General features: G+C 45.4%; 1 protein-coding gene across 1 annotated transcript in view; it reads right to left on the bottom strand.

The window, feature by feature from the left end:
• Positions 1-25,359, bottom strand: part of LOC138513870 (membrane-spanning 4-domains subfamily A member 15-like) — a 100,979-nt gene that overhangs the window by 11,985 nt on the left and 63,635 nt on the right. Inside the window, exon 4 of the mRNA XM_069628990.1 lies at positions 12,030-12,197. Coding sequence (XP_069485091.1) covers positions 12,030-12,197 — 168 coding nt within the window. The remainder of the gene's footprint in view (positions 1-12,029; positions 12,198-25,359) is intronic.

Genomic DNA, 25,359 nt, shown 5'->3' with positions numbered 1-25,359 from the left:
CCCGAGGGGGGGTCTTTTGACAAAAGTGTTCTAGATATGGTAGCCTCATACATTTTTATAAAATACAAAGGAAAGCAGCTGCACAACAGGAGGGAAATATTAGACCTCTGGAGATTATTTGAAGAAATACCCCCACCCAAGGCTCCGGTAACAAACCCTGACCTACCATCCACCACTGACGACCCACTAATGATACCGAGAAATGATAAGGAAATGCCAAATATAGAACCACCCGTGGAAGTGATAAGTTTGTACCCGATATTAAATAAGCCGGTACCCGCAGAAGGATACAGTGACCCCACTTATGTACCTCCCCCGACCATTACCACACCCCAAAGGCCAACGGCACCCCCGCCGTACGAGAGCACTAGGGAATGAGCCCAGGTAGGTACGCAAAGAGTGGACATAGAAAAGCTAACAAACGATCTGGAATCAAGGCTCTCAATAGCCAAGGACGAGCTCTCGAGGATAAAAAATATATGTGAGCAGACAGCACACAATGCAGTAAGATCAGAACAGACGTCTAGAGCCCAGAGCGAGATTAAGCCTGTTGAAGAAGGGTGGAAAAAAGGTGAGATACTATTCAGAATTCAGGAAGATCCAACACGAATAATTGAACTAGGAATGGAAGGGGGATATACCGATGACGAAGAAGGCCTATAGAGGACAGAGATGAACTACTATGTGATATAAGAGACGATATGGAAGAAAGCGATAGGTTGAGTATGGCAATGGGAGGGGGAAGTGAAGGAGTGGACGGTGCATGTTCAATAAGAACAATGGATGATGAATGGACAGGGCGATTAAGAAACAGGGTGGGGAAAATGGCCTCTTTAGGAACAACAAGGGAAAAGACGGGAACAGATACCGTGGTGAAAGGGAAACTACAGCTCCCACTAATACATAGGGGAGGAGGGAGGCCTAACTACATCCCATGGGCTCAGATGGACAAGGCCAATTTATTGAAGTTATTGCCCCCACTATCAGGAGGGGCAAGCAAGTGGATATATGCATTTGAGAAACACACTGCCGGGGTACCCCTAGCAATAGGGGATGTAAAGAGCTTGCTTGTATCCGCAGTGGGGGACCAGGCCGATAGAGTGTGGGCAAAAGCCGGTTTCCCGGGAGTAACATTAGATTGCGATCGTCATGATGGGGCCTCCTTTAACACAGTGCGTGCAAGGGTGTGGGATGCCCTGCGGGAAACGTTTCCAGATACACCAGACCTACAGTCAGTAATGCAGTGTACAATGAATGATGGGGAAGATGCTATGGATTACATTTTCCGGGTCCAAGAGATGTGGAGAACAGAGACGGGCACGCCCTGGTATCAATCGACATCTTTGTTTTACTTTATTATAAAAAGGGGGCTCCCAAAAGAGGTGCAAAAGGCGCTTGACAAGATAGCAGGTATTGAGGCAAAGGGATGGCCTGAAATTCAAAGCATAATAGTGCACCACTGTAAGAGGATCAAAGAAAGGGAGAAGGAGGTGGCGCAGAAAAGATTGGCAGACGAAGCAAAACTAGTGCAGACAAAGTTGGTGAAGGTCGCAGCAGCAGTTGCTGCGCTCCCACACAACAGGGAGGGAGATGAAGAAGAGGAGGGGCTGGTAGCAATACAAGGGAGGATGGCGACTAATTGGACTGGGCCTGGAGCGGGGCAGCGGCAGTGGAACGAGCAAGAGCAAGGCGGAGGTCCGCAGTGGCAAGAGTGGACCCCTCGAGGGGGACGAGGTGGGTACAGGGGCCGAAGAGGGGGTGGACAGGGGTACGGAGGTGTGGGAGGAAATGGATGGCACGGTCCCAGGGGCCCACAGGGGAGTTGCTGGAACTGTGGAAGATGGGGACATTACTCTAGGGAATGCAGGAACAGACAAAACAATGGGTTCCAGGAGGCAGAGAATTATGGTCATCCCCACCCAGGGAGCCCATACGGCCTCCCGATGGGACAACAACCACAGCAGAGAAACATAGAGCAGAGGCCAAGTGAAACAACACAAGGGTATCAGTATAGGACCCAGAACCATCCACAAAACAATGACACCATGCAATACATGCCAGGCAACCCCTTCGCCACAACCGCAAATGGGGCCCCCGCACCGGCACCCTATAGTGGCGTGTTGGTGGTTTCAGGGAGCGTCTTCAATCAAGGGGGGGCAATGAGACACCCCGCATAGGACAGCCCACAAAGAACACTTGCGTGTCCAATCTTATCTACCACCTACGATGCATCAGAGGAACCATTGGTAGGAGCGCAGATAGGAGACAAGCAATTTATATTCATGGTGGATTCGGGAGCTGAGAAATCATGCACTAAAGAGGGCCGGTTCCCGTTATCTAACAGGAAGTTAGAGACGCAGGGGTTCTCTGGGGCTGTAATTGAAGTTCCTTACACAGAAGCATTGGACGTAACAGTGGGGGGTAAAACTGTAAAAACACCCTTATTATATTACGAACACTCGCCAATAAATTTACTAGGGAGGGATCTCCTGAGTAAACTGAACATGACCATATCCTTCACGGAGAGAGGCATAGTGTGCTCAACCCCTGGAATATGCCCATTGCGCGCAATGTTGGTAGTGCAGGCTCTCACAACCACCCAGGAAATACGAGGTCTGCCAGTGAATGAGGAAATGTTTGTTGAAGGGCTAAGGACACTGGCCCTCATAATCCCAGAGCTAAGGAGAATGGACTGGAGGATTCCGGCGGAGTTCCTCTTCCGCCCCATAGTGTGCCCCGATACAACACCAGGGTCAGTAGTGTCATTAGACTTACACGCCGTGCAGGTATCAGCGAAAAGGATTTGCGTGATTGGAATTGACATGGATGGATGTGAGTGACGGACAGTACTGTGTACGAATGCAAACATTGCCCTAAGAGAATTAATTGATGAAGATCTCTTCTCAGACGAAGAGGGGGATGGTGAAATAGTGATGAAAATAGCAATGCCCTGTGACATAATGATCCAGGCAAGGGAAATTCCCGTTCAACTAATGGCGGTGATGGGAGCACCACCATCATTTTCAGATGATGACATGAGGCTCATACCAAATAATTTGTGGACAACAGGCCCCCATGATGTAGGGTTATTGCATGGAGTGCAACCTGTAATAATTAAATTAAGACAGGGAGCAATTTTACCCCGAGTGAAACAGTACCCATTGTCCCGCGAAGCAGAAGAAGGGATAAAAGAGACGATAAATGCACTACTAGCACAAGGGATCATAGTGCCTTCAAATTCACCATGTAACACATGTATTTATCCAATTAAGAAAGCAAAGGGAGGGTCATGGCGGATGATACAAGATTTGCGCCCCTTAAATGATGTAATACAGAAAGAGTTCCCCTTGGTCCCGAACCCTGCATCAATACTATGCAGCATCCCACAGCAGGCATCACATTTTACGGTGGTAGACTTAAAAAACGCTTTTTTCTCAATACCCTTGGCTGAAGAAAGTAGATATTTGACAGCATTCACATTAGGAGGAAAGAGATATGAACATTGCAGATTACCACAGGGATACTGTGAAAGCCCGAGCATCTTCAATCGCGTATTGCATGCAGACCTAGGGAACTTATCAGTAGAGAGCACCATAATTCAGTACGTAGATGATTTACTGGTCTGTGCACAAGACGAAGAGACTTGCAGAAAAGATTCCATAACACTGCTAACTTTACTGGCCAACAAGGGGTACAAGGTGGATAAGGGGAAACTACAGTACTGTCTGACAGAGGTCCTATACCTGGGACAGCTAATTTCAAAGGATGGGAAGAAAATAATACCCGACAGAGTAGAAGCCATAAGAACAGTAGGAGAACCCAACACAGTAAAAGACATGCAGAAATTTCTGGGAATGTGCAACTACTGCAGAGCATGGATATTAGATTACGCAGCATACACCAGACCCCTATTACAAGCATTAAAGGTGGCCCAACAGGAGAATAAAAAGATGGAATGGACAGAAGAGATGAGCTCCTCCTTCCAGGCATTAAAAGATTTAATTTCAAGCGCCCCAGTACTCGCGAACCCTGACTATGGACGAGAATTTTACCTGTTTTCACATTGCAAAGAAACACTGATGACAGCTGTACTGACACAGAAGACGTCACTAGGACACAAACCTTTGCCGTACTATAGTGGCACTTTAGATGCTGTGATGCAAGGACATTTCGCGTGTGAGCAATCACTCGCTGCAGCCGCGTTCGCAATTGAGAAAAGTGCCACGATAGTAATGGGATGCCCGGTAACATTGTTTGTGGAACACTCATTATTCGCAATACTAGAAAGATCAAAAAGCACATTAACAACACAGCGGGCGACAGCGTATGAAATAATACTGTCGAGTGCCAATATCCATGTGGTGAGATGTAAAACAGTGAAGCCAGCCACATTCATCACAGAAGCATGCACAATAGAGGACATGCAGGAACACAACTGTGCAACTTACACAGGTGACAAAGGAGAGGACCCAGTAGTATGTGAGGATGCTCTGAGCGAGGGGGAGGTGTACTTCGTAGATGGGTCAGCATCAATTGACATGGACACAGGTGAGAAACATGTGGGTATGGCGGTGGTGAGGTTAGAGGACGGTGAGTATGGACTTTAGTGCAATACCGCCTCCCATCACATTACTCCGCACAAGCAGCAGAATTGATTGCACTGATAGAAGCCCTACATGCAGCTAAAGGGTGTGCAGTGACAATTTATACAGATTCAGCCTACATGACAACAACAGTACATGGGGGTCTAGCAAGATGGGGACGAAGGGGGTTCCGAAGGGCAGACGGGACCCCAGTGCAGCGCGCAGAATTACTGAAGGAGTTGATTGAGGCATTGCAAGACCCCACAGTGGTAGCAATAGTGAAGTGCCAAGCCCATACGTCCAACACAGATGTTGTGTCTTTGGGAAACGCGGCAGCGGACGCTGCCGCCAAGGAAGCCTCCTACTTTCAGAAGCATGAAATAGGTGAGTACATGCTGCAGCACAAGGCAAACGAGGAGCTCCCAGAAGGATACAATATGATGCCTATATCACAATTACTAGAACTTCAGGAAGGAGTTAGTGTAGATGAAAAATTAATGTGGACCAAACGAGGATGTAGCAAATCCGCGACAGATTTACTGTGGCGACAAAATAACTCAGGAAAGGTGGTAATGCCGGTAAAATTATTAGAAATTGCATTCCAACAGCTACACTTTCCTGCACACAATACGAAGCAACACATTGCAGCAGAAATACAGGAAGAATGGTTCGTGCCCTGTCTCCAAGAGCACATATCTCGACTGACCCTAGAATGCACCACATGTCAGATATACAATTCAGGAATGACACTACGTACGCTCAGGGGGACAATTCCAAAACCCAATGGTCCCTTCAGAGAGTTACACATTGACTATGCGGATATGGGAGAAAGATGTAACGGAGCACGTTACATGATCGTGTTTGTATGCCCATTTTCAAGGTGGGTAGAAGCGGGCCCATGCGCGCGACCAGATGCCAAAAGCGCTGCAAAGTTCTTAGTAAGGGAAGTGTTCCCGCGCTGGGGAATTTGTGACGTAATTCGCTCAGACAACGGCACCCACTTTGTAAATGAGCTCTTCAAGGAAGTGACTACATTACTAGGGATAAAACATAAGTTGTGCTCGATTTATCATCCTCAAAGTAATGGCGTAGTAGAAAAGATGAACGGACTGTTAAAAGGAAGGTTATCTAAACTATGCTTCTCATTAAAAAAGAACTGGATCTATTGTTTACCACTTGCACTTTTTGAGCTAAGAAATCAGCCAAGCAAAGATCACCATTTGTCCCCGCACGAGATCGTGACTGGGAGACGCATGCACACAGCACACTCCCCACTGCGCGAACACTCAGATGCACACAGGAGCGCCGCGATACTGGGCGAGGAATTCACAGATTATCTGAAGAAATTAACCCGGGCTGCGCGCGCCATATCAAAGCAGTTCTCTCCGCCCTTCACGAGGGAGGAGGGAAACACAACAGAGCCTGTTGTGCAGCCTGAACCACCACTACAGCTGATGCCAGGTGAATTTATATATGTCAGGAGTTTTGTGCGTCGGTGGAATGCACCACGATTTCATGGCCCATACGAGGTCGTGTTTTGCACACCTACGGCAGTAAAGGTGAAGGGCCTGAAGTATTGGGTGCATTTGACCGACATACGAAAAGCGTATAGCACTGTACAGGAGGAGGTAGAGGAAGAGGCACAGACAACAGCAAACACAGCTGTCGAGAAGACTGTCTGAATATAAACTTGTGCGTATGACAGTGATGAACGTGAATGAATGGAGAAAAAGGAAAGAAGAGCAGACCACAATACATGATTAAACAGAAGAAACTCCTCCCTTTTTGGAAGAGTTTCTTTCTACGTGTGAACATGTACATAATTACTGGTGTGTAATACCTTGTCTGTCAATACCCTCCCATACACCCCTTTCCGCTTCCATTCCCCGTCAATATATAATTGGCACTGGTAGTGCCACAAAATGTTTACATCTATGTACTTAATGCACTTTTATATCCCGAACAGGAACTACCATGGCAACAAACGGGCAGCCTGCAACGGATAGATTTACTAGAATTAGAGAGTGGTTAACTGAAAAATGTAGATATTCGTATGAATGTGGAATATCAGTGTGTATTATTTTGTTTTTTACATTAATGTTTGGCCTGGTTACATATTGGTTTATAGCGTTCATCTCTATCGAGATGAACGAGGGGGGAGGGAATAACATAAATACTGGGACTAATACAACTGCAAGTATCAATGTCAATATAAAGGAGGGTGATTTCTTGGTATGGGACGGAACCAAACTTGTATGGGGCTATTACACCACACCATCTAATACTGTCATCTCACGAAATGGAGGGTCAGAGGGTAAGACGCAGAATAATACAATGTCCCCGCCTGAGATGTCTAATTACGATGCTCACAGCTTAAACGACCGGAATCCCTCCGCCATATCGTGGTTGTACAACACCCCAACCAGCCAACCTGCCCCCATAGCCATAGATACATCATCTGATAACAGAATAGACGAAAATAAAAAGATGACAGCAATACATGAATTACTATATGATGACTGGGTGAAGGGGGGCGGGAAGGAGGAAGGGGGGGTCTGTTGTGTCCCTTGCTCAGGAGGCTGGTAAACACCTGAGGAACAAGAATAACAGACGGAAAAGGGAAGCAGGGAGGAGGAGGTATGATGAGTACTATGGGTTGGGGCTAGATAAAATGGAAGACCCTCGACACCCCCACCAGACCAATAAGTGGTATGCAGACATGAGTGCAACAGCCAAACAAACAACAAACGAGAGCTGCTACGTCTGCTCCCTCATTCCCCATGCTTCAGGCACACCCAAAGTATTGTTGCCAAAAGAATTGCCCATTGTGGATGCCCAATGTCTCCTTCATCTCACATTGTGCAGAATTAAGAACACCTTCCAGGCACATGAAGTAACTTTTAAAATGCTGCAAAACGAGAAAACCTGTTACCCAAAGACTGCAGGAGTGGTATGTCTCAAGGAACCATTTTTTATAATACAAGGGACACTTTTTTCTGACAACAAGTGGAAGGATGAAGAAGTAATGTGTAAAGCTGAAGCACTAAGGGGTGTGGCACCGGAGAAGTTGCAATGGATAGAAGAAACGTGCACACCAGTATGGAAGGAACACATTACAAAATTAACATGGGTAACAGCCATTGAGAAGCCCTTCAAACTACAGAGTGAAATAGACTATGAATTGTGTTTCAAAGGAGAAGGGAGAACGCCCATGGGGACGAACAAAAACTGCAACAAGACCCTTACCATCCCAGATCTGAGAAAAGGGACAGCGGCACTAATGGACACATACTGGGTATGCGGTAACCAGGCATACCTGCACCTCCCCCAGGCATGGAGTGGCAGCTGTTCAATGGCCACTCTGCACTCGGCCCTAATGGTGATCCCAGAAAGCCCCATCAACGGGGACAAAAGAGCACCGGGAGGTGTGAAACAGAGCGCAGCTCAACCAACTGCAGAACCACATATCTATGTCCTGTCCTCCGGCGGCAAACAAGAAGTACTGACCCGAAACAAACGAGCATCAAACTACATATCAAAGGAATCATCTGAATTGTTGGCACAGATCCCAGATAGATATCGATTATTCAGCTCTGCAGAAACATTTTTTGCCTCACTCATCTCAAGTGTCCAAGCAAGAGCAAACGCAAAATGGCTTCAGATCACACGCTGGGAACTGATCCAGTTGGCGAATGACACTGAAGAAGGGTTCAACGTCATAAAGGTGGAACTAAGAGCTCTACGACTGATGACCATGCAAAACAGGTATGTCCTGGACCTGTTGACGGCAATGGATGGAGGTGTTTGCCGAAAAATAGGAAGTGCCTGCTGTACATTCGTACCTTCCGAAGACGCAGAAAATGGCTCCCTGTCCCATGTGATCGAAGCAGTACACAATTTAGGAGAAAGAATGAAGATGGAAGGTGGAGCAGAAGATAGTACGTGGTTTGACAACCTTTTTTCCTGGGTCCCCTCCTGGCTTGGAATGACTGTGAAATTTTTGATGCCAGCCGTGGTGTTCCTCCTCGTCATTTTTTGTCTGTGCCAGGTGGGTCTTCGATGTTGTGCCAATGCAGCGCCCAATGGCGCGATGATGATGGTGACAATGGGCAACTCACACGGTACAATAAAAACGATGCAAGAAGCACAAGTACAAACAGGGATAGATGACACACCCAGGTACCAACTGGTGCCCATGTACCACGATAAGGATATTGTAGATAAGTTATGGCACACCACCATCAAAGAACCCCGTATACTAGAATGGTACGAGGAAGTATGGGTAGATTTGGAAGGAACTGGTGATTGTATATATCTAATGTGTACCCCAGATCAATACGCCAGGAGAGGTGAGAGCTTAAGGGGGGTGTGCAGAGCATGGATGCCCATAAAAGGAACTCCTGCATGGGAGGAGGCGGTGATGGCCGAAGCAGAATGTAGGAGGATAGAAGAGTTAAAGAATTCGTTACTTAAGTAACGAAAGGGGGGAAATGTAGGGGAGGACTGGTCCAGAAGACCCCCCCTCGCCTACATTTTTTCCCAGGAAAGGGCTATGGCTCATTTGACCGTCCCCTCATGCCACCCGGGCCCAGGTGGTGGAGGGTTCAGCCACTGGAGGCATTGCCCGTACGAATTAAGTGCCCACATGTATTAAAATATAGCTAGGCCCAGAAACCATTTTTGTTTGAGAAAGATGGTGTGAGCTCAGCGCGCTGTAGCGCGGCCCCCACCCTTGGAGAGTTTCAATTATCTCTGTCGCCGCAACACCCTGGCAGATCCGCTGTGAGCATGTTCCCACGAATAAGACGGACATGAGCTAGCATAAAATACTAACACTGTAACATTTCTCGTATTCACAATGTATTACTGCCCCCAGCTCGACCCGGCCAGCAAGGCCGGGGCCATGGGGAGAGACGTAACATGGCCTTCCGATGAAAAGCAGAAAAAACCCACGTATGAACAGTAGAATCTATCTGTAATATGTGTCCCCTCCCCACAAAACTATTTCCACTAAACGAACTTGCAAAGCTGTGAAACAATTGTCAATGTATATGCTTATATAACACCAGTAGTGAAGGACCCACACTCAGGGGCCCCTCGCCATGACTGAACAAATGCTGCTAGGCTGCAGAGGAGGATGCATGCAACCACACATGAGACGTATGAGAAAGGTGTGTAAATACTCTAGTCTCGTGCAAACATCTCAGCCCTTATAGGTCATTCCCGTCACGCACGGTGGCGGGTGTCATTCTCTGTGTCCCACCAACCGAGCCCTACCTCACTTAATGCAAATGTTTATATAAATAATTAATGCTGTAGTTAGTAGAATGTAATGCAGTTACAAGTTGCTTAGATGGACTGTATCCAAGAAACATTTAATGAAGTCGAAATGTATATGGTTGAGTGATCCAAGTAAATACTATAAACGTGCTCAAATGATTATTAATGTTCTTTACATAGAAGTTGGCAACACACGGGGAAAATACCTTCGTAAAAATGTGCAAGGCCATTCTCCCTCCCTCCTTGCGAAGCCTGCCAGACAAGAAAACTAAGGCCTGTGCCGCACTGATACACCTCCCCCAGTTAGGCTGGAGCCGCTTCAAAGATTTGTAGGTCCCGTTACAGCATCCATGGCCATGGCCTGCCACCTGCGTTATTTACAACCCGGCAGTAAACCCTCTGTTTGAATATACAGATCTACCAGCGCCCCCTCGTAAACCCCATCACCCACCAGACCCTCCTAAGACCTATAACTCCGTACAATGGAGACACCCAACACCGGAGTAATATACAGCGGCCCATTCATAATAGCTTCTAACAGAACAGAAAGACATGTACCACCCGTCCCATGCCCCAGGACCCAGCCCCTCGACCTGTGATACCGGTCAACAGGACACAGGTAATCCAGATCTGACAAACGGCCACCAGACCCCGTACAAGGTGCATTCCTCCTGTGTTGCAATAACCTGTAAGATAACCTATTGAAAGATTTACTAAAGAGAATAATATTACAACAGCTGAGTGACTGCGGTGTGCCTGGCCTAGGGCAAATAAGTCAGGGAAGGCATTCATCTCTGCCACAGGCCACAGGGATGCAAGAACACCGCCCGGATGAACTCAAGGCGACCTGCCAGACCCAGCCCAACCCACGAGGCTGACCAGTGACGTCTCCCAGCCAGGACCAACCACGCTGCAGCAGCACCTATAGTTAGTCGTCGCCACCCAATCCCATTGAACTTGTGCCCCCTATAGTATGTAGGTTCTGATGACGTTTTTTGTAAATATATATGCCTGTCTTTGCTATTGTCAGACAGAGCGCTCTCGGAGTTTGCAGAGTTCTTTGCATGCCCTATTCTGTTTGATAAACTCCCATTTACGCTCACCCGCACTCTGTCTTGGCCTTATTCCCATTTTGGGAGAGTCCTTCATTGTCTCTCATTGCGGGGAGGATCGTGCTGTTTGGGGACGCTTGCCTTCAGACTCTACATCAAAGTCAGTGCCCTACTTCTAATTCCTACACTTAACATAGGCCAATGCCTTACCTGTATCCTATATTTAACGTCTTCTTCATCCTATCCTTGAATCTAGCACGCACCGTTACCATACCAGGAACAACTGCACTGTTTTCTTATCCTAACTAAGAACAGCCATTCAATTAATGACCCTTGAATTCAAAAGTGCCTTAACCTGCATCCAATTCTTATCTATATCGCTAACTTGTGCTATCAGCGTACCCCCTTTCAAAAATCATCTTCAAACTATAAGCGTAACCCTGTCACTTACTCACCTAAGCGAACTCTATCCAAATTCATTAACCCAATAAGAGCACCATTGTCCTGATCATAACATCCTTTATCTTAACCATCAGCATACTTCTAATATTTCTCTAATTTGTTCCTCAACACCATGTTCAAAGGCTTGTCCCTGGGCTGTGATTGAGGCTTTGCCCCACTCAAGTAGCCCTCATTGTTCCAGGTCTCAATGTGTGCATTAGAATTCCAGCTGTAAAAATGTAAGCTTAGGCATTCCCTTTTACCCCTACACGAAGGCCAGGAGGGTAAGGAGCCAGTGTGTGATGAAGTGGGTCAGGAGTGGTAAGAAGCGTATGTAGGAATAGTCAAGTGTAAAAAAAAAAGGTAAATGCCATGGTCAGCGGTTTTACCTCTGCCAATCTAGTTCTGGCACCGCTAAATAGAGACAACTGTCATTCCATCCATGACTCACATTGTTACAATGTTCTGCTACGCATGTAAGTGTTGTTCTGCCCCTATATTTAGCATTGCCCACACAGAAATCCTTAAGACAACCCCAACAGTGTGGTAGACCTACTGCATCCCCGACAAATACATTGTCTGCCTGTTCAATGTGCGGTTGGCATTATCATTAGATCAACACCTGAGAGTAGGGTCTAGCATTACATAAATGACCACAAGGTTTTACACTTACCATTAAACTGTCTCTATAAAGTAAACAGTTCTCGTTGTTGGTGGATGGGCAAAGGTTGACGTGAGGCACAATCACAACTACATGGCACCCTATGTCCACTAAAGCAATGATGAGATGGATGAAGGCCGTGATGACACTGGAAATATTGAAACTCACACTTGCATTCACCTGCAAAAAAAGCACATTATCAGTTGTGTGGGCGGGCAAGTTAGAGTGATGCTTAGGTTTTAAAGCTTTACCTGTCTGAGTTTTCCTTGGTGCTTTGATTGCACGTGGGTGTTATCCCTGAGCCTGTCGCTTGATTGGGGCGGCCTTCTCTTCGTTGATCACTCTAGTTGTTGGGCATGGCTGGGGGATTTAGGGGGCCAGAGGGGGCGGTGTTCTGGTTCTCTTTCATTTTGCCACATTTATCTGTGACTGTGTCCCTTTATGTGTGTCTTTTGGTCCGCAGTGTTTTTGCTGTCGATATCCCTTTGCACTTGTCATTGTCTGTTGAATAACCAGGTTTTGAGTCATTTCCTGAAGGTGATGTGGTCTTCAGTGGTTCTGATTTCTTTGGGCATGGTGCTCCATGTGTTAGCTATTAGTCATGAAAATGCTGTTCCTCCAAATATCCTCTTTTCGTACTGTTTTGTCTCCATTTGTAGGTCGTCGCTTGATCTTAGGTCCTTTCTTGGCTGGTAGTGGCTGATCTTGGCTTGGAGGAATTCGGCTCCTTGTATGTGTAGGGCTTTGTGGGCGATGCAGAGGGCTTTAAATTTGATTATTTTTTTACTGGTAGCCAATGAAGGCTTTTCAGAGCTGGAGGGATGTGGTCTCTTCTGTTTAATCTTAGTAGAATCCTGGCTGCAGTGTTTTGGACCCTTTGGAGTTTCTTGGCGAGTCTTTCCAGCATTCCTATGTAGAGGCTTGTCAATTCTTGTTAGTATCAGGGATATGATTGTAAGGGTTCTGTGAGGAAAGGAGCAATCCTCTGAGTAGTCGTAGGAGGTAGAAGAACTTTATTGTGATTGCGTTCATTTGTGGTTCCAGGGATAGTCCGTTGTCCATGAGTATTCCTAGGTTAATTACCACATTGGACATCTCTGGTTGTGTTCCCATGCCAGCGGGCCAGTCCAGTTGTGGGATGGTTGCGTTGTTTTATGCAGGGGAGAACATTATTTCCGTTTTTGCTGGGTTCAGTTTGATGTTGTTCGTTGTCATCTAGTTGGAGATGTCTGTGAGGAGTTGCTGAGGCAGTTATTTGGTTCCTGGGTGGTGGTAATCTTTACAATCAGTTGTGTGTCATATGCGTAGTTGTAGGTGGTTAGTCCGTGGGTTCAAATGATTTTCATCACGGGGTACATGTAGATGTTGAAAAGCAGGGGAGAGAGGCTGGATCCCTGAGGGACTATGCCGGAGATGTTTTTGGTGCTTGAGATGAAAGGTGATAAGTAGGTTCTTTCTGTTCGATTTGTGCAGAATGAGATGACCCACCTTAGAGCAGATTCCTAAATGCCACATTCCATCAGTCTTTTTATCAGTGTTGCATAGCTAATTGTGTCGAAAGCCACAGATATGTCCTGTAATATGAGGGTAGATTGGGTGCCATTGTCTGTTTATTTTCAGGTCGTCCCATATCGATAGGAGCACTGATTCTGTTCCTCTCATTGGTCAGAAGCTAACTTGTGACCGGTCTACTATTCCATTTGTTTCAACGTAGTTAAGTAGGATCTTGTATGTATTCTGCGCTTTCTGATTCCATTTTTACCAGTGGTTTGATGTATGCTGATTTGAAGGTGGTTGGTACGATTCCAGTTTTGAGTGACAGGTTCATTAGGTTCTGGAAGTGTGTTGCTGGGGTTCTGTGGTTGAGGACTTCTTTGAATATGTCTGGGTGGCAAGGGTCCCTTGGAGATCCTCAGAGTCATCTTCGACTCCTCTCTCTCCTTCCTCCCTAATACTCAGGACATTGCCAAGAAGTCCCGCAGTCAGCTCTTGCTTCTCAAAGGAATTCTACCTTTTCTCACATTCGCCTAGAGGCTCAATGTTACCCAGGCCCTGGTTCTCTCCAGGCTTGACTATTACAATAGCCTCCTCCTGAATCTACCTTACTCCTCCAGCTACTCCAGAATAGGGCAGCAAGACTTATCCTTGGCCTCAAGCCCAGGGACTGCACCTCTCCTGCCCTACAAAGGCTTCACTGGCTCCGGGTTGCTTCACAGATTCAATTCAAATACCTCTGTATCATCCACAAGGCTGTCTGGGCCCAGGGACCACACTATCTGCAACTCTTTCTTACTAAATATTCCCCCTCTAGACCTCTGCGCTCCTCTGGTACCAACTGCTTGTGTGTAAAGCATTTTCCTAAACAGAGGGCAGGTGGTTGATTGCTTTCCTCAGCTGGCTTGCTTCTTTGGAACAGCCTCCCCTCCAGCTTCGTCTTGAGCGGACTTTCTTAAATTCCTCAAGACCTTCCTCTTTACCTCCTCCTTCCCTCCAGGGACGTCATTTAGGGGTCACCAGGGGTCACAACTGCGACCCCTGAGGTTTCCCTTGCTACCCTTGTGGTCCCCCTTGCTACCCCTAAAAAAAAGAAATGTAAAAAAAAGTGTTTTTTTTTTTTAAATACTTGGTCCTTGGCTGTGGCCAGCAACATGTGGCTCTTTGCTTCTGGAGTGGCTGCCTCTTTTGTTCAGGCCTCTAAAAAAAGATGAACAGGTAACACTTTCAACAGTGACCCTAAATAAGAAAGAATAGGAATACCAAATAATATGCCTTTCTGGAATTCTATACAATATTTTGCTAGACTCATTAAATGTTTATTTTAGGCACACTTCAGGGTTGAGTCACTGAATTAGTCTGTTCTTAAACAACTCAACTCAGCCTTTCATCCTTCTGAGGTCGATAAATGAGTACCAACACAGGTTGGGTGATATTGTATGTATATTTTTTCTATATAAAGTGCACAAGCGTAACACATCATTATCGTTTGGCCATGGACGTCTGCTTGAATTCACAGTAATTTGGTGATATGGGCCTATACACACTGATCTTAACAATACATATGGCGATCCATTCTTGTATGAAATGTATATCACATTATAGTGACATCATAACCATAGTTTTCGTAGTGCACTTAGGAACAATGCTTTGTGTTGCCACTTCATATTTTGTCAAGGGGTAAAGGAGGTGTTCCATCACTCCTGCAATAACACTTCGGCGTGGGTTCAAATGACATCACTTCCTGTGATGTCATCAGAGGTCAAGGGTCATGTGATGTCACTTCCACTATCGCTGGCATTTTGGTGAAATGATGTCCCTGCTTCTCTCCCTATGCTAATCTCACAGTCACTTGATTGGTGTTCAGGGCCCTTATGCATCCTCTGGGCCCTGACCTCCCAAACCGAATCTCCCATGCTTCTGTCCACCCTCAGCGCTTGCCTCAGCTCACCCTCCATCCTCCGAGGTGCGCCCTTACCTTCCATTGCACTTCACCTGTTGCTCACCCACAAGCACCCCAGCACCTATCCCATTCCCTCTCCCTTCTGCAATTGCACGTTCTGAACACTCACAGGGCATGGTAGGTTTGTTCTCCCCTTCCCACTGTATTTGATATTTATTTTTTATGTTTTGTATTTGTTTCCCATCCCTTGTCCCCTCCCTGTTGCCCTGTGGGCAATTAAGAAAAAGTATTTACTTCCTGTATAAGCGCCTAACAAGCAAACAATAAATAAATAAAGGTTGGTGTCCTTGACCAGTGGAGAGAAGATTTCTTTGTTGATTGGTTCTAGGCAGGTGAGTCTTGCTGTAGTCAGTGTTTCGCCCACTGTGTGTGGTTCGATGGTTGCGGTTGTATTAGCGCAGGTTGTATGATGATCTGTTGATTGTTTATATTTTTCATATTAGGTGGTTGGTGATGCTGTCACATAGAGATTGCGTCGGGATGGCGACTTTCTTGCAGGATAAGGTTTTTTTAATCTCTTTGATGATTCAGAAGTTTTCTTTCTATGGATTGTTCACCAATTAAATTCTTGAGGCCTATTATTTTTTGCTTTGAGTACTGTTGATTTGTATAGTTTGAGCTGTTTTATTTTGTCCTGTCGGTTGTACTATTCTTTGCATGTTTGTTCCATTTTGCGGTTGTTTTTTTTTAGTTCTTTTAGCTCTTCTGTGAACCATTTTGTAGCTAGTTTTTTCAGCGTGGCCTTGAAAGGGTTTGCTGGTGCAAGGTGGTCTAGGATCTCGGTAATCCAAATCTCGAGTGTGTTTTCTGCTACATATCGGGTTGTTTCGGTTGTCTCTGCAGGGCAGGGTTGAGTCTAGTAAGTTGGTTAAGGACTCAAGGTTTAGGTTCTTCCAGTTTCTGTTTTTGCTGGTGTGGAGTATTTCCTTTCCGGTCAGTAGGTGTGTTTGGAGTTTGATGTAGAATAGTATCAGGTATGGTCGTTCCATACCATTGGTGTCGGTGGCACGGGCACACATAGTCCTTCTCTGCAGCAGATTACATCCATGGTGTGTCTGACGTGCAGTGTTTCCAGGAGTGCGCAGAGTGAGTTTGATGAGGTTTCGTTTTGTTTTTCAAACCAAATGTTGAAGTGTCCCAGTATGACTTGGTTGTTGTGGTAGGTTGATAAAGTGGCTATGGAGTCTGCTAGCTTCATTGTGAAGTTTGAGTTGTAGGATGGTGGTCTGTAGATCAGAAGGAACAATATGTTGGCTTGGTCATTGAGTTTGATCTTGATGAGGAGGGATTCACAATCTTTGAATTTGGTTGAGGTCTGTGATGTGACTCAGATGTGCTCTTTGTTTATCATTGCGATTCCGCCTCGTTCTTGTTTTTTTCTGTTTGTGTGTATTCATTTGATATTGTCTGGAATGGCTTCATTTGCAGTGGCTTTGTAGTTGTCAGATAACCACATTTCTGTAAAAAAGAGTATGCCTGTGCCTCCTTCGCTTAATAAGTCATGGATTTCTGTTGAGTGTTTTGCCATGGATCTAACATTGAGCAGGCTGCCGTGTAGTTTGTTTAATTTCCCTTGTGAGTTGCTGGGTGTTCTTTTTGCAGTAGGGGTCGGTTGGGTTTCCATTGCTGGTGGTTCTCTCCTGGTTGTGCCTGTTGGGAGGACTTCTTGGGTGGTGCATCTCTTCGTCGAGTAGCCTAGTTACATTGATGGTGGGGTTGTGTTGTTTTGGTTCATTTCGGTTGGTGAGTTGTGTTGGTGCCCGTCCTTTGATCCAGTCTTTGGTGATGTAGAGTGTGTTGAAGGTAATGGATTTGAGTTTGTCCCTGATTCTTGTTTGAGTTTTGTCCATGGTGTTCTTCAGGTTGGGGTGGTTAATGTTTTGTCGTGCTGTGTTTGGCATCCCAATGGGGTCTGTATTTGTTTTGCTTCTTGCTTGTGGGTTTGTTGTTGGTAGTCTGTCTTCATTTGCAAAGCAGTCGTATTTGGAGAGGTAGCAAGCGATATAGTGTGTCTTTGCTCTGTTCCATGTATGTGTTCTCTTTGGTATTTTATCAACAGGTTTTTCAGAGTTATGAAATCTTGCTGATCTGCACCTTCCTGTGCAGATGAGGTTTTCTTCTTATTTCTGTTTTCCATTCGACTTATTTGTCTTTCTTGTGTTGAGTACAGTGTTTTTGAGTTGTGGGTTGAATTTCTTGGAGCAGGAGTCCTCTTTGGATTGGTATATATCCTGATCCCTGGGATTGATTCTTCACAGTTTGTGGTTTAGTATGTGGGTTGTTGCTACTTGTAGTTGGTGTGGTTGTCGATCCAGGGGCCGTGAGTCCTCCTGGTTCTGTCCTTTTCCTTTATGGCTCAGTGTGGTTTTGGTGTACTTATGGAGATTAGGGTGGTCCCGGTGTGTGGCCTCTGCTAATTGTTGTAGGGCTCAGTTCTGTCCTGTTCTGAGACTTTCTAATTGGTGACTGGCACAGTGCTGCTCTGACTAACTTTGTGTGGTTGGGTCTTGGGTTGGTTATGGTCAAAGACTGTTCAGAACCTCTGACTAGTGCTACCTTGGGCAGTGGCCATTTGGGGGTGGCTATTGAGCATAGTTCCGTTCAATGCCTATTTGTTGAGGGGGACACTGGGTTGGCTGCGTGCAGAGGGTTTGGACTCTGTGGCTAACTATCCGTTGCAGTGTTGGGGACATTCAGATTCGAATATAGCAGTATTGGGACAACATCTATAATTGGAACAAAGGAGTAGTGGGCAAACCCTTAGATATGAGACACAGCAGTGGTGGGGAGACACCTAGAATTGTAACACATCAGTGGTAAGGAAAACACCTAGAGTTGAAGTACAGTGCTAGGGGGAGGACACCTGCAAAGGAAGAAACAGCAATGGGAGAAAATACCTAAATTGGAGACACAGAAGTAAAGCACAACACCTAGATTTGAGGTACCTGTGAAGCGGGTAAAAATGCCTAAATTGGAGACAAAGCAGTAAATGGAAAACACCTAGATTTGAAATACCTCGGAGGTAGGAAAAACGCCTAAATTGGAGACACAATAGTAAATGGAAAACACCTAGATTTGAGATACCTGAGAAGTGTAAAAAACGCCTAAATAGGAGATAGAACAGTAAACAGAAACATCAAGATTTGAGATAACCGGGAAGTGGGAAAATACCTAAATTAGAGACACAGCAGTAAAAGCAATACACATAGATTTGGGATGCCTGGGAAGTGGGGAAGTCGACTAAATTGGAGACACAGTAATGAAGGAAAAATGACATAAAATGGTACACAGCAGTGATTGGAAAACTACTTGCTAGCTAACATTGGTGTACTATGTTATGTATGTAAAGAGAGTGGCAGGGCCTTTTCTGGAATACAGTAACTGCTGTACTCCCCACCCAGACCACACGTACCTTATCAGTCATTGCTGGTTGATGGCGGCAGGCTTCCAAGGTGAACACAGGCAAACATGGACAGGAACTGCTTCTTCATGAGCTGCCCTTTGTTTTGGGGCCATCAGCTGAGGGCTGCCCAGGCAGAGACTGCCCTGAGAGTGTGTTATTTGAGGTCTTCTAGGACAATCAGCAGCGTTGGGTGGAATGGAGGAAGGGCCCAAGACCGCAATCACAAAGTTGTTTCTCAGCGAGTAAACGAGCGCTCTAGGTCCAAGATTCAATGCTAAATATGCCCCAATTTCTCTTTTCAAAGCCTCATTGAAAGCCGACCGTGAAGTCTGTTTGGGCTCCTACACAAGTGCTGGGCCTGTAGGCCAATCAACAACATTGGGCAGGATGTAGGGAGGGCTCAAGACCAAAATCAGGAAGCTGCTTCACGGTGAGTAAATGAGTGCTCTAGGCCCAATATTCAATGCTAAATATGCCAGAAATCTCCAAAAAACAAAGTCAACGCATACCGTACTTAGCCATTTTAGGGGTTTTGTTCAAATGCTTTGTTTAAAGCAGACTGCGAGGTCTGTATGGGCAGGTGAAAAGAACAGACAGCCTTGCCTTCCCATGCAAAGTTAGCATCCTGGATCTGGTGTAAAACAGTGCACACATGGCCGCCTTCCCATATTAAGGTAGTGTCCTGTATCAGGTCCACCTTCTCTTCACCCTACTAACATAATATCAATAGCATTGGCGATCAGGCGAAGAACAGTTGTCCCTTTCTGCATCACACATTAAAGTTCCATCCTGGATCAGGTGAAGAAGAACAGACATGTTCTCTCACTCAAAATAGGAGCGAGCCCTGAATCAGGAGAAAGCACATACAATATCTGTTGTCGCAGTAAGATAAAATCCTGGATCCGGCTTATAACAGCAGCCATGCCCTCATTCAGACACTAAGATAGCATCCTAGATCAGGTGAAGAATTGCAAACATATTCTTTTTTACCACTCTAATCTAGTGACCGGAATCAGGTGAAGAAGAACAGACATGTTCTCTTTACCACACTAAGATAGAAGCAAATATCAGGCAAAGATCTGCAGGGATAATTTCTTTTGAAAAGTAAGTTAGCATCATGGATCACATGAGGGACACCCAACGTGGCCAATTTCCCACACGTCGAATGCCTGTGTATCACATGAAGCACAGTAGGCATGCTTCCCTGCCAACACAAAGATAGCGTCCTGGATCAGGTGAAGAGCAGCCGATAGGCTGTCCTTTCCACACTAAGAAAGCGTCCTGGATCGGGTGATGAACTGCAGTCATGTTCTCGTTGCCACACTAATGTAGCATCCCGAATCAGGCGAATTGTAAGAGGCATGCTCCCATTCCCACTCTTAGATGGCTTCCAGGAATGAGTAAAGAACAACATAACATGCTCTTCTTGGCAAAATAAAACAGTGCCTGATAGCAGGGGAACAACATCAATCATGCTACTATCACAATCCTAGAATGGTGACTGTGACCAGGCAAAACATTGCAGACATCCTGGTCCTGCTGCACATGCCTAGAACAGAGGAATGGGGACGGGTAAGAGATATGGACTGATACATCTGGTCACAGGAGACATTTCACTGCATTTATGTGTGCCATTTTTTGTTGGGGCCGAGCCCTATTCCCATGTTCTGCTGCACCCCATCTCCTGACCCTCCCAACCTCAAAATCCCTTTTAAACCTGCTGGCTAATTCCACAACTCCCCTAGAAATACTGCACAGAAAGATGGGTAGATACCAAGTGATATATCCTCTTCATTCAATCAATGATGCCTTGGAAGACACATATTACAGGACTTTTCAGACTTCTTTTCTGCCCCAAGCTTAGTTTCTTTGCTGGACAGCTGCTTATACTTCCCTGCATGCAGTCCATGACATATATATGGGCCCCCTTAATGCACGTGTGTTGCATCGAAAGGAATGGGCTGAGGCATGTATTGTACAGCAGGTTGAAAGGATACACTTGCACTGTAGGGTACTTCACAGGTAGTTTATTTGTCATCAGGTAATCAGGTTTCATCGGGTTATATCAAGGAGCTAGGAGGATCATAGGAGAGCTGACTCCTCCCACCAACCAGGCTAATCTTCATCAACTACCTGGGTCAGAACTCCAACCACACAACATTCTTCTCAGACACAGAGGGTTCCACGCTGAGATTACACACTGACAGCACCACTCACCTTGGACATGCATACAGGGACCAGGACCAGACCTAACAGCCTCCTCACAACCTTGTGATTTATCATGTGGGGAGGAGGATCCCCAACAGTGTGACTGGAGGGACACATGTGCATGATGTATGATTCTATATTTCAAGTGGAAATGCATGGTCTAATTCATATCTCAAGAACACAAGGAGCTAGTGGGATCCCTGTGCCCTAAGCATATTGCATGTAGTGTGCCTGAGCCAATGCCATGTGCACCAACCTGTACCTCCAGAATGCGAGGAGCTAGCAAATCTTTTTTGGTACCAGACAGAGGGTGTCCAGGGCATTGCATATGATGAATTTGGTGTATCCTCATGTTTGGAGAGCATGTGTACTGGGTATGGGCAATGTAGAAGCCACATACTTTCACATGTTTAGAAACTATGCGTGGGCAGTTTTTCACCAACAGCCTGACCCGAGCTGGGACTTCATGTCCCACTCTTTCTATTGATTCTAATCACCATGTTGGGTACATTCTAACTCTGCACACATTGGGTGATAATGGTTGACAGGCAGAGAATAACATGCTTGCCATGTATTCCTCTTTGTGGTCTAGCATGCCATTTGGGTGCCTGACGGGCAGGGGCTGTCCTAAGGTCCTCATGCCCACAGCCATGCACCTTCTCACAACCAGACCCTTACAGGAGACAATGGCTGTGCGGCCATGGGATGGGAGAGCTGTGCAGGACTTATGTGCTCCTGAAAATGCAACATGCAGTTTTTTTGTATCCGGTTACTCGGAGGTGGAGGGTGTTCTGCTACGTCACTGCACCACTTTGAGACTGTATGCTCAGCAAAACCCTTGCCTGGACCTAAGTAAATTCTCACCACAGAGGCAACACCATTTCTGCATCTGCTTCCGATGGCAACTTTGTGATGTTTGCATCTCACTGAATCCTTTTGCTTTTGCTCCTGGCTGCACCCCTGTGATCCTTGCTCCTGACTGCTCTACGGTGATACTTCTGATTACACCCTGGCGAGACCTGCACTTTGCTTTAAACCGCTGTGATATGCATTCCTGGTAACACTCTGGGGATAACTGTGCCTGACTGCACCCTTGTGCTTTGGCCCTTGACAGTGGTCCATTCTCCCGATTGCACCCTCATAAAGCTTTCGGCTTGGCTACTACTGACATTTTTGCATCTGGCTGTGCCTCTTGAAACTGATAGAAAGACTGCGACCTTTACAGGTTCTTAGCCCATTCAATCTCCTAGCACGTAAACAGTGGACATTGAAGCATAGAAGCAGCACAACCAGCAGGATACACAAAGGTCTCCAACCTTTCCATGAATTGATAGAGGCCTGGTAGAGCCACTCAAACCCTCCGAAAAAAATGTAAAGAAAGATGTTAAACAAATAACTTCAGCAAACTCAAAAAAGAGAGCAGTAAACTGGCGCTATGGAGTATAGCCCACCAGATATCAACAGAACCAAAATGTGTCCTCACACTTCCAGATGTACTTATCAGTCCTACTGAACAAGAACTCATTCCAAAAGCCCCGAGTTCAAACCCCTTTAAAATAACCACCAACCCTGCCAGCTACTGGCAAATCCCCAATGTTCAATGTTGAAAAAATATGCCAATCGGTACTGGACCATGTCAAAGCCAACAGCATCCAGGATGGGGCACCGCTTGCATTGCGGCCAATGAGAGGAAACTAAACCTACACGCTCTCAAGAACGGTGCAGATTCCTATGTTCTAAGTGCCCTGACCCTTCTGGGTATAACCGACCCTTTTGATACAATAAGCTACACCATCGCGATTACATTACCGACTGAAAAAGAGCTGGAGCAAACATCATTACGACGGATGACTTCATCTCTCTCAGACAAGATGGAAATTACCTTAACACCAGCCCAGAGCACTTGCAGCATCCCACGTGATCCATTGTTTCACCCCTTCCCTTCAGCATGTACATGATTCCCCTCGTGGGCATTGTGGCAGGAGTACTGTCCTGAGTTGACTTGATCTAATATAACAAAGTTAAGGTGGATTCTGAAAGAAAGTTTGTTCGCCCCACAAATGCACAATTTCTCCATATACTATGTGGTTACGGGGTAAAAAGTAATATCATTGGTTACACCTAAGCTGACTGCTAGCTTAAGGAGAAAGTGACATAAACACTGACACCTTTATACAGTGGGCACATATATATTTCTCCTGTGAACACTCCAAGGACAGACCAGCACCTGAGAGGCAAAATAATATCCTTCCAGATACAAAGTTGCATTCAACCTCAGATGTGCACGTGAGAAATTGTGTAGCATGTTCCTTGTGATATCTTTCTCTAAAAGCTCATTGACACTTATAGGATGTGCTTATTGTATACACCGCTGCCCTTATCGGTATTAAAGGATAAGGGTCAGGGAAAGTATAATATAAGTCACAAAGTCTGCAAAGGCAAAAAAACAGACAGCGAGCAATGAACCTTTATTTCTATAAGTGAATGTCAAGCTTTGAAACTGTATTTCTGTTAAAATTAATATGGATATAACCTTGTTTCTAATAATAGAAAAACATATTCCATGTTTCGGCTACTCAAGAGGCTTTTTCAAAACAACTGGGTCTTGAGTTCAAGTCACGTGTTAAAGTCACATATTCTAGACGTGGTACCAATTCTCCTGTCACAAGTAAGTACTGGATGAAACAATGTCCCAGGTTATAATCCCACTTGGTGAGTGATGATCGAAGTCTCCGCGCGCCGGCTGTGCAGTTTCGAAAAAAGGCTCTTGAGTAGCCGAAACACGTGTAAACCTTTGGGCACCATAATATTTCTTTCTATTACCACAAATGTTTGTTTTTTTCAAAATATAAAATACCTTTTCACAAAGGAGAACTAACCGTGTGGCGCAGTTATTGTGTGGGAACACACGTCTCCCTTTTAATTGTAATTGATGTTTCAGCGCAATAATCAAACAATCATTAGGGTGACCCTTAAACCCTCTAACAGCGGGACACAAGAGGCAAGTTAGACCATCAATATATAATGCAATTCTCTGTCCCAGACCTCTTGAAGGATTAATACACCATGTTGTAATATGTAAGCATTCAGCTGTCCTTTTCTAAGGAACTGTTATATCCTCTAGTGTTCAAGGACAGCCCTCTCAGTTTATCTGATGAACTCTTAGGGTCACTGCAATTTCCAAGGTTGAAGCACTCCAGATAACCAAAAGTAGACGTCCCCTTTATAGTATACTCAATTGCACGGATAAGTACTTTAATCAAACATCTTTCTTATTTTCAGTTCATATTTTATTTAATTTTCCTTCTGGTGAGCTAGTACAGAATGTTCCACCTAAACTCATGGGCGTGTTCTTTCCTATGTTATCCTAAATTTTCCATTGATATGTTTTTATGTCATTTTATTTGATTGTATGCTGCCTTATATTATTTATTTTATTTCACCTTTTGTTAACTCATGTTAATCATGTTTTTTTATTTTATTTTTATCTAATGTACCTATTTTATTTACGTGTGGAGTGCACTCTATAAAATAAATGGTTACTAGGTGCTCCAACACACACAGGATTTGCCAGAGTGCAGGCTCTCCCATGAATGGGATGAAAAACAAAATGGCGGGAATCCAGAAGTGGGCAGCTTTTCACAAGGCTTTGGAGTTGGCCAGTAATGCCATGGTAGCTTACCATGACTGTGGGGCAGATGATGTTTTTTTTTATTGAGGGACAGACAAATGATCCTTGAGGTGCACTGGAGACCATTCCCTGTTGTGGGGATAGTTTGATGAAGCTGGTGAAAGGTCTGGGTAGTATGTTTTGTGTTCTCTTAGTTGCGTGTTTCCTGCCGACCACACATTACTGCACTGCATGGCGAGCTTTGGGAAGAGGTGTGAACATTCCTATGACTTTAGCTACATTCTTGCAAATGCGGAAACCTTTGTTGTTGCAAAGCTCCTGAGACTAGGGGTAGATGTTTGTTTACAACCGGCTGGATGGAGATCAGTTAGCTGATTATGTTAAGTAGTTCCTATGTTTTATTTAGGGATTCTAGGATTTTCTTTTACTAGTTTATGTTTTTTACTACATGGATGGCTTTTAGGAAGAGCTAGATGGCTGAATGTTTATTCAAGTCAAAAGGATTGGATTACGGGTTCATTCCACTTGATCTCAATGTTTGTGAGAGGGTTGTATTTTTTGGGTCTATGTCTATAGGCCGTGCACAAAAGCCTGCACACACGATTGCAACACAAAAGGTTGCTATCCTGCAAGTGTGACAATT

The sequence above is a fragment of the Ambystoma mexicanum genome, chromosome 12 (assembly GCF_040938575.1).
Source record: "Ambystoma mexicanum isolate Mex_15411 chromosome 12, UKY_AmexF1_1, whole genome shotgun sequence".
NCBI lineage: Eukaryota > Metazoa > Chordata > Amphibia > Caudata > Ambystomatidae > Ambystoma > Ambystoma mexicanum.
The sequence above is the reverse complement of the archived record's forward strand: the minus strand, read 5'-3'. Positions and strand labels throughout refer to the sequence as shown.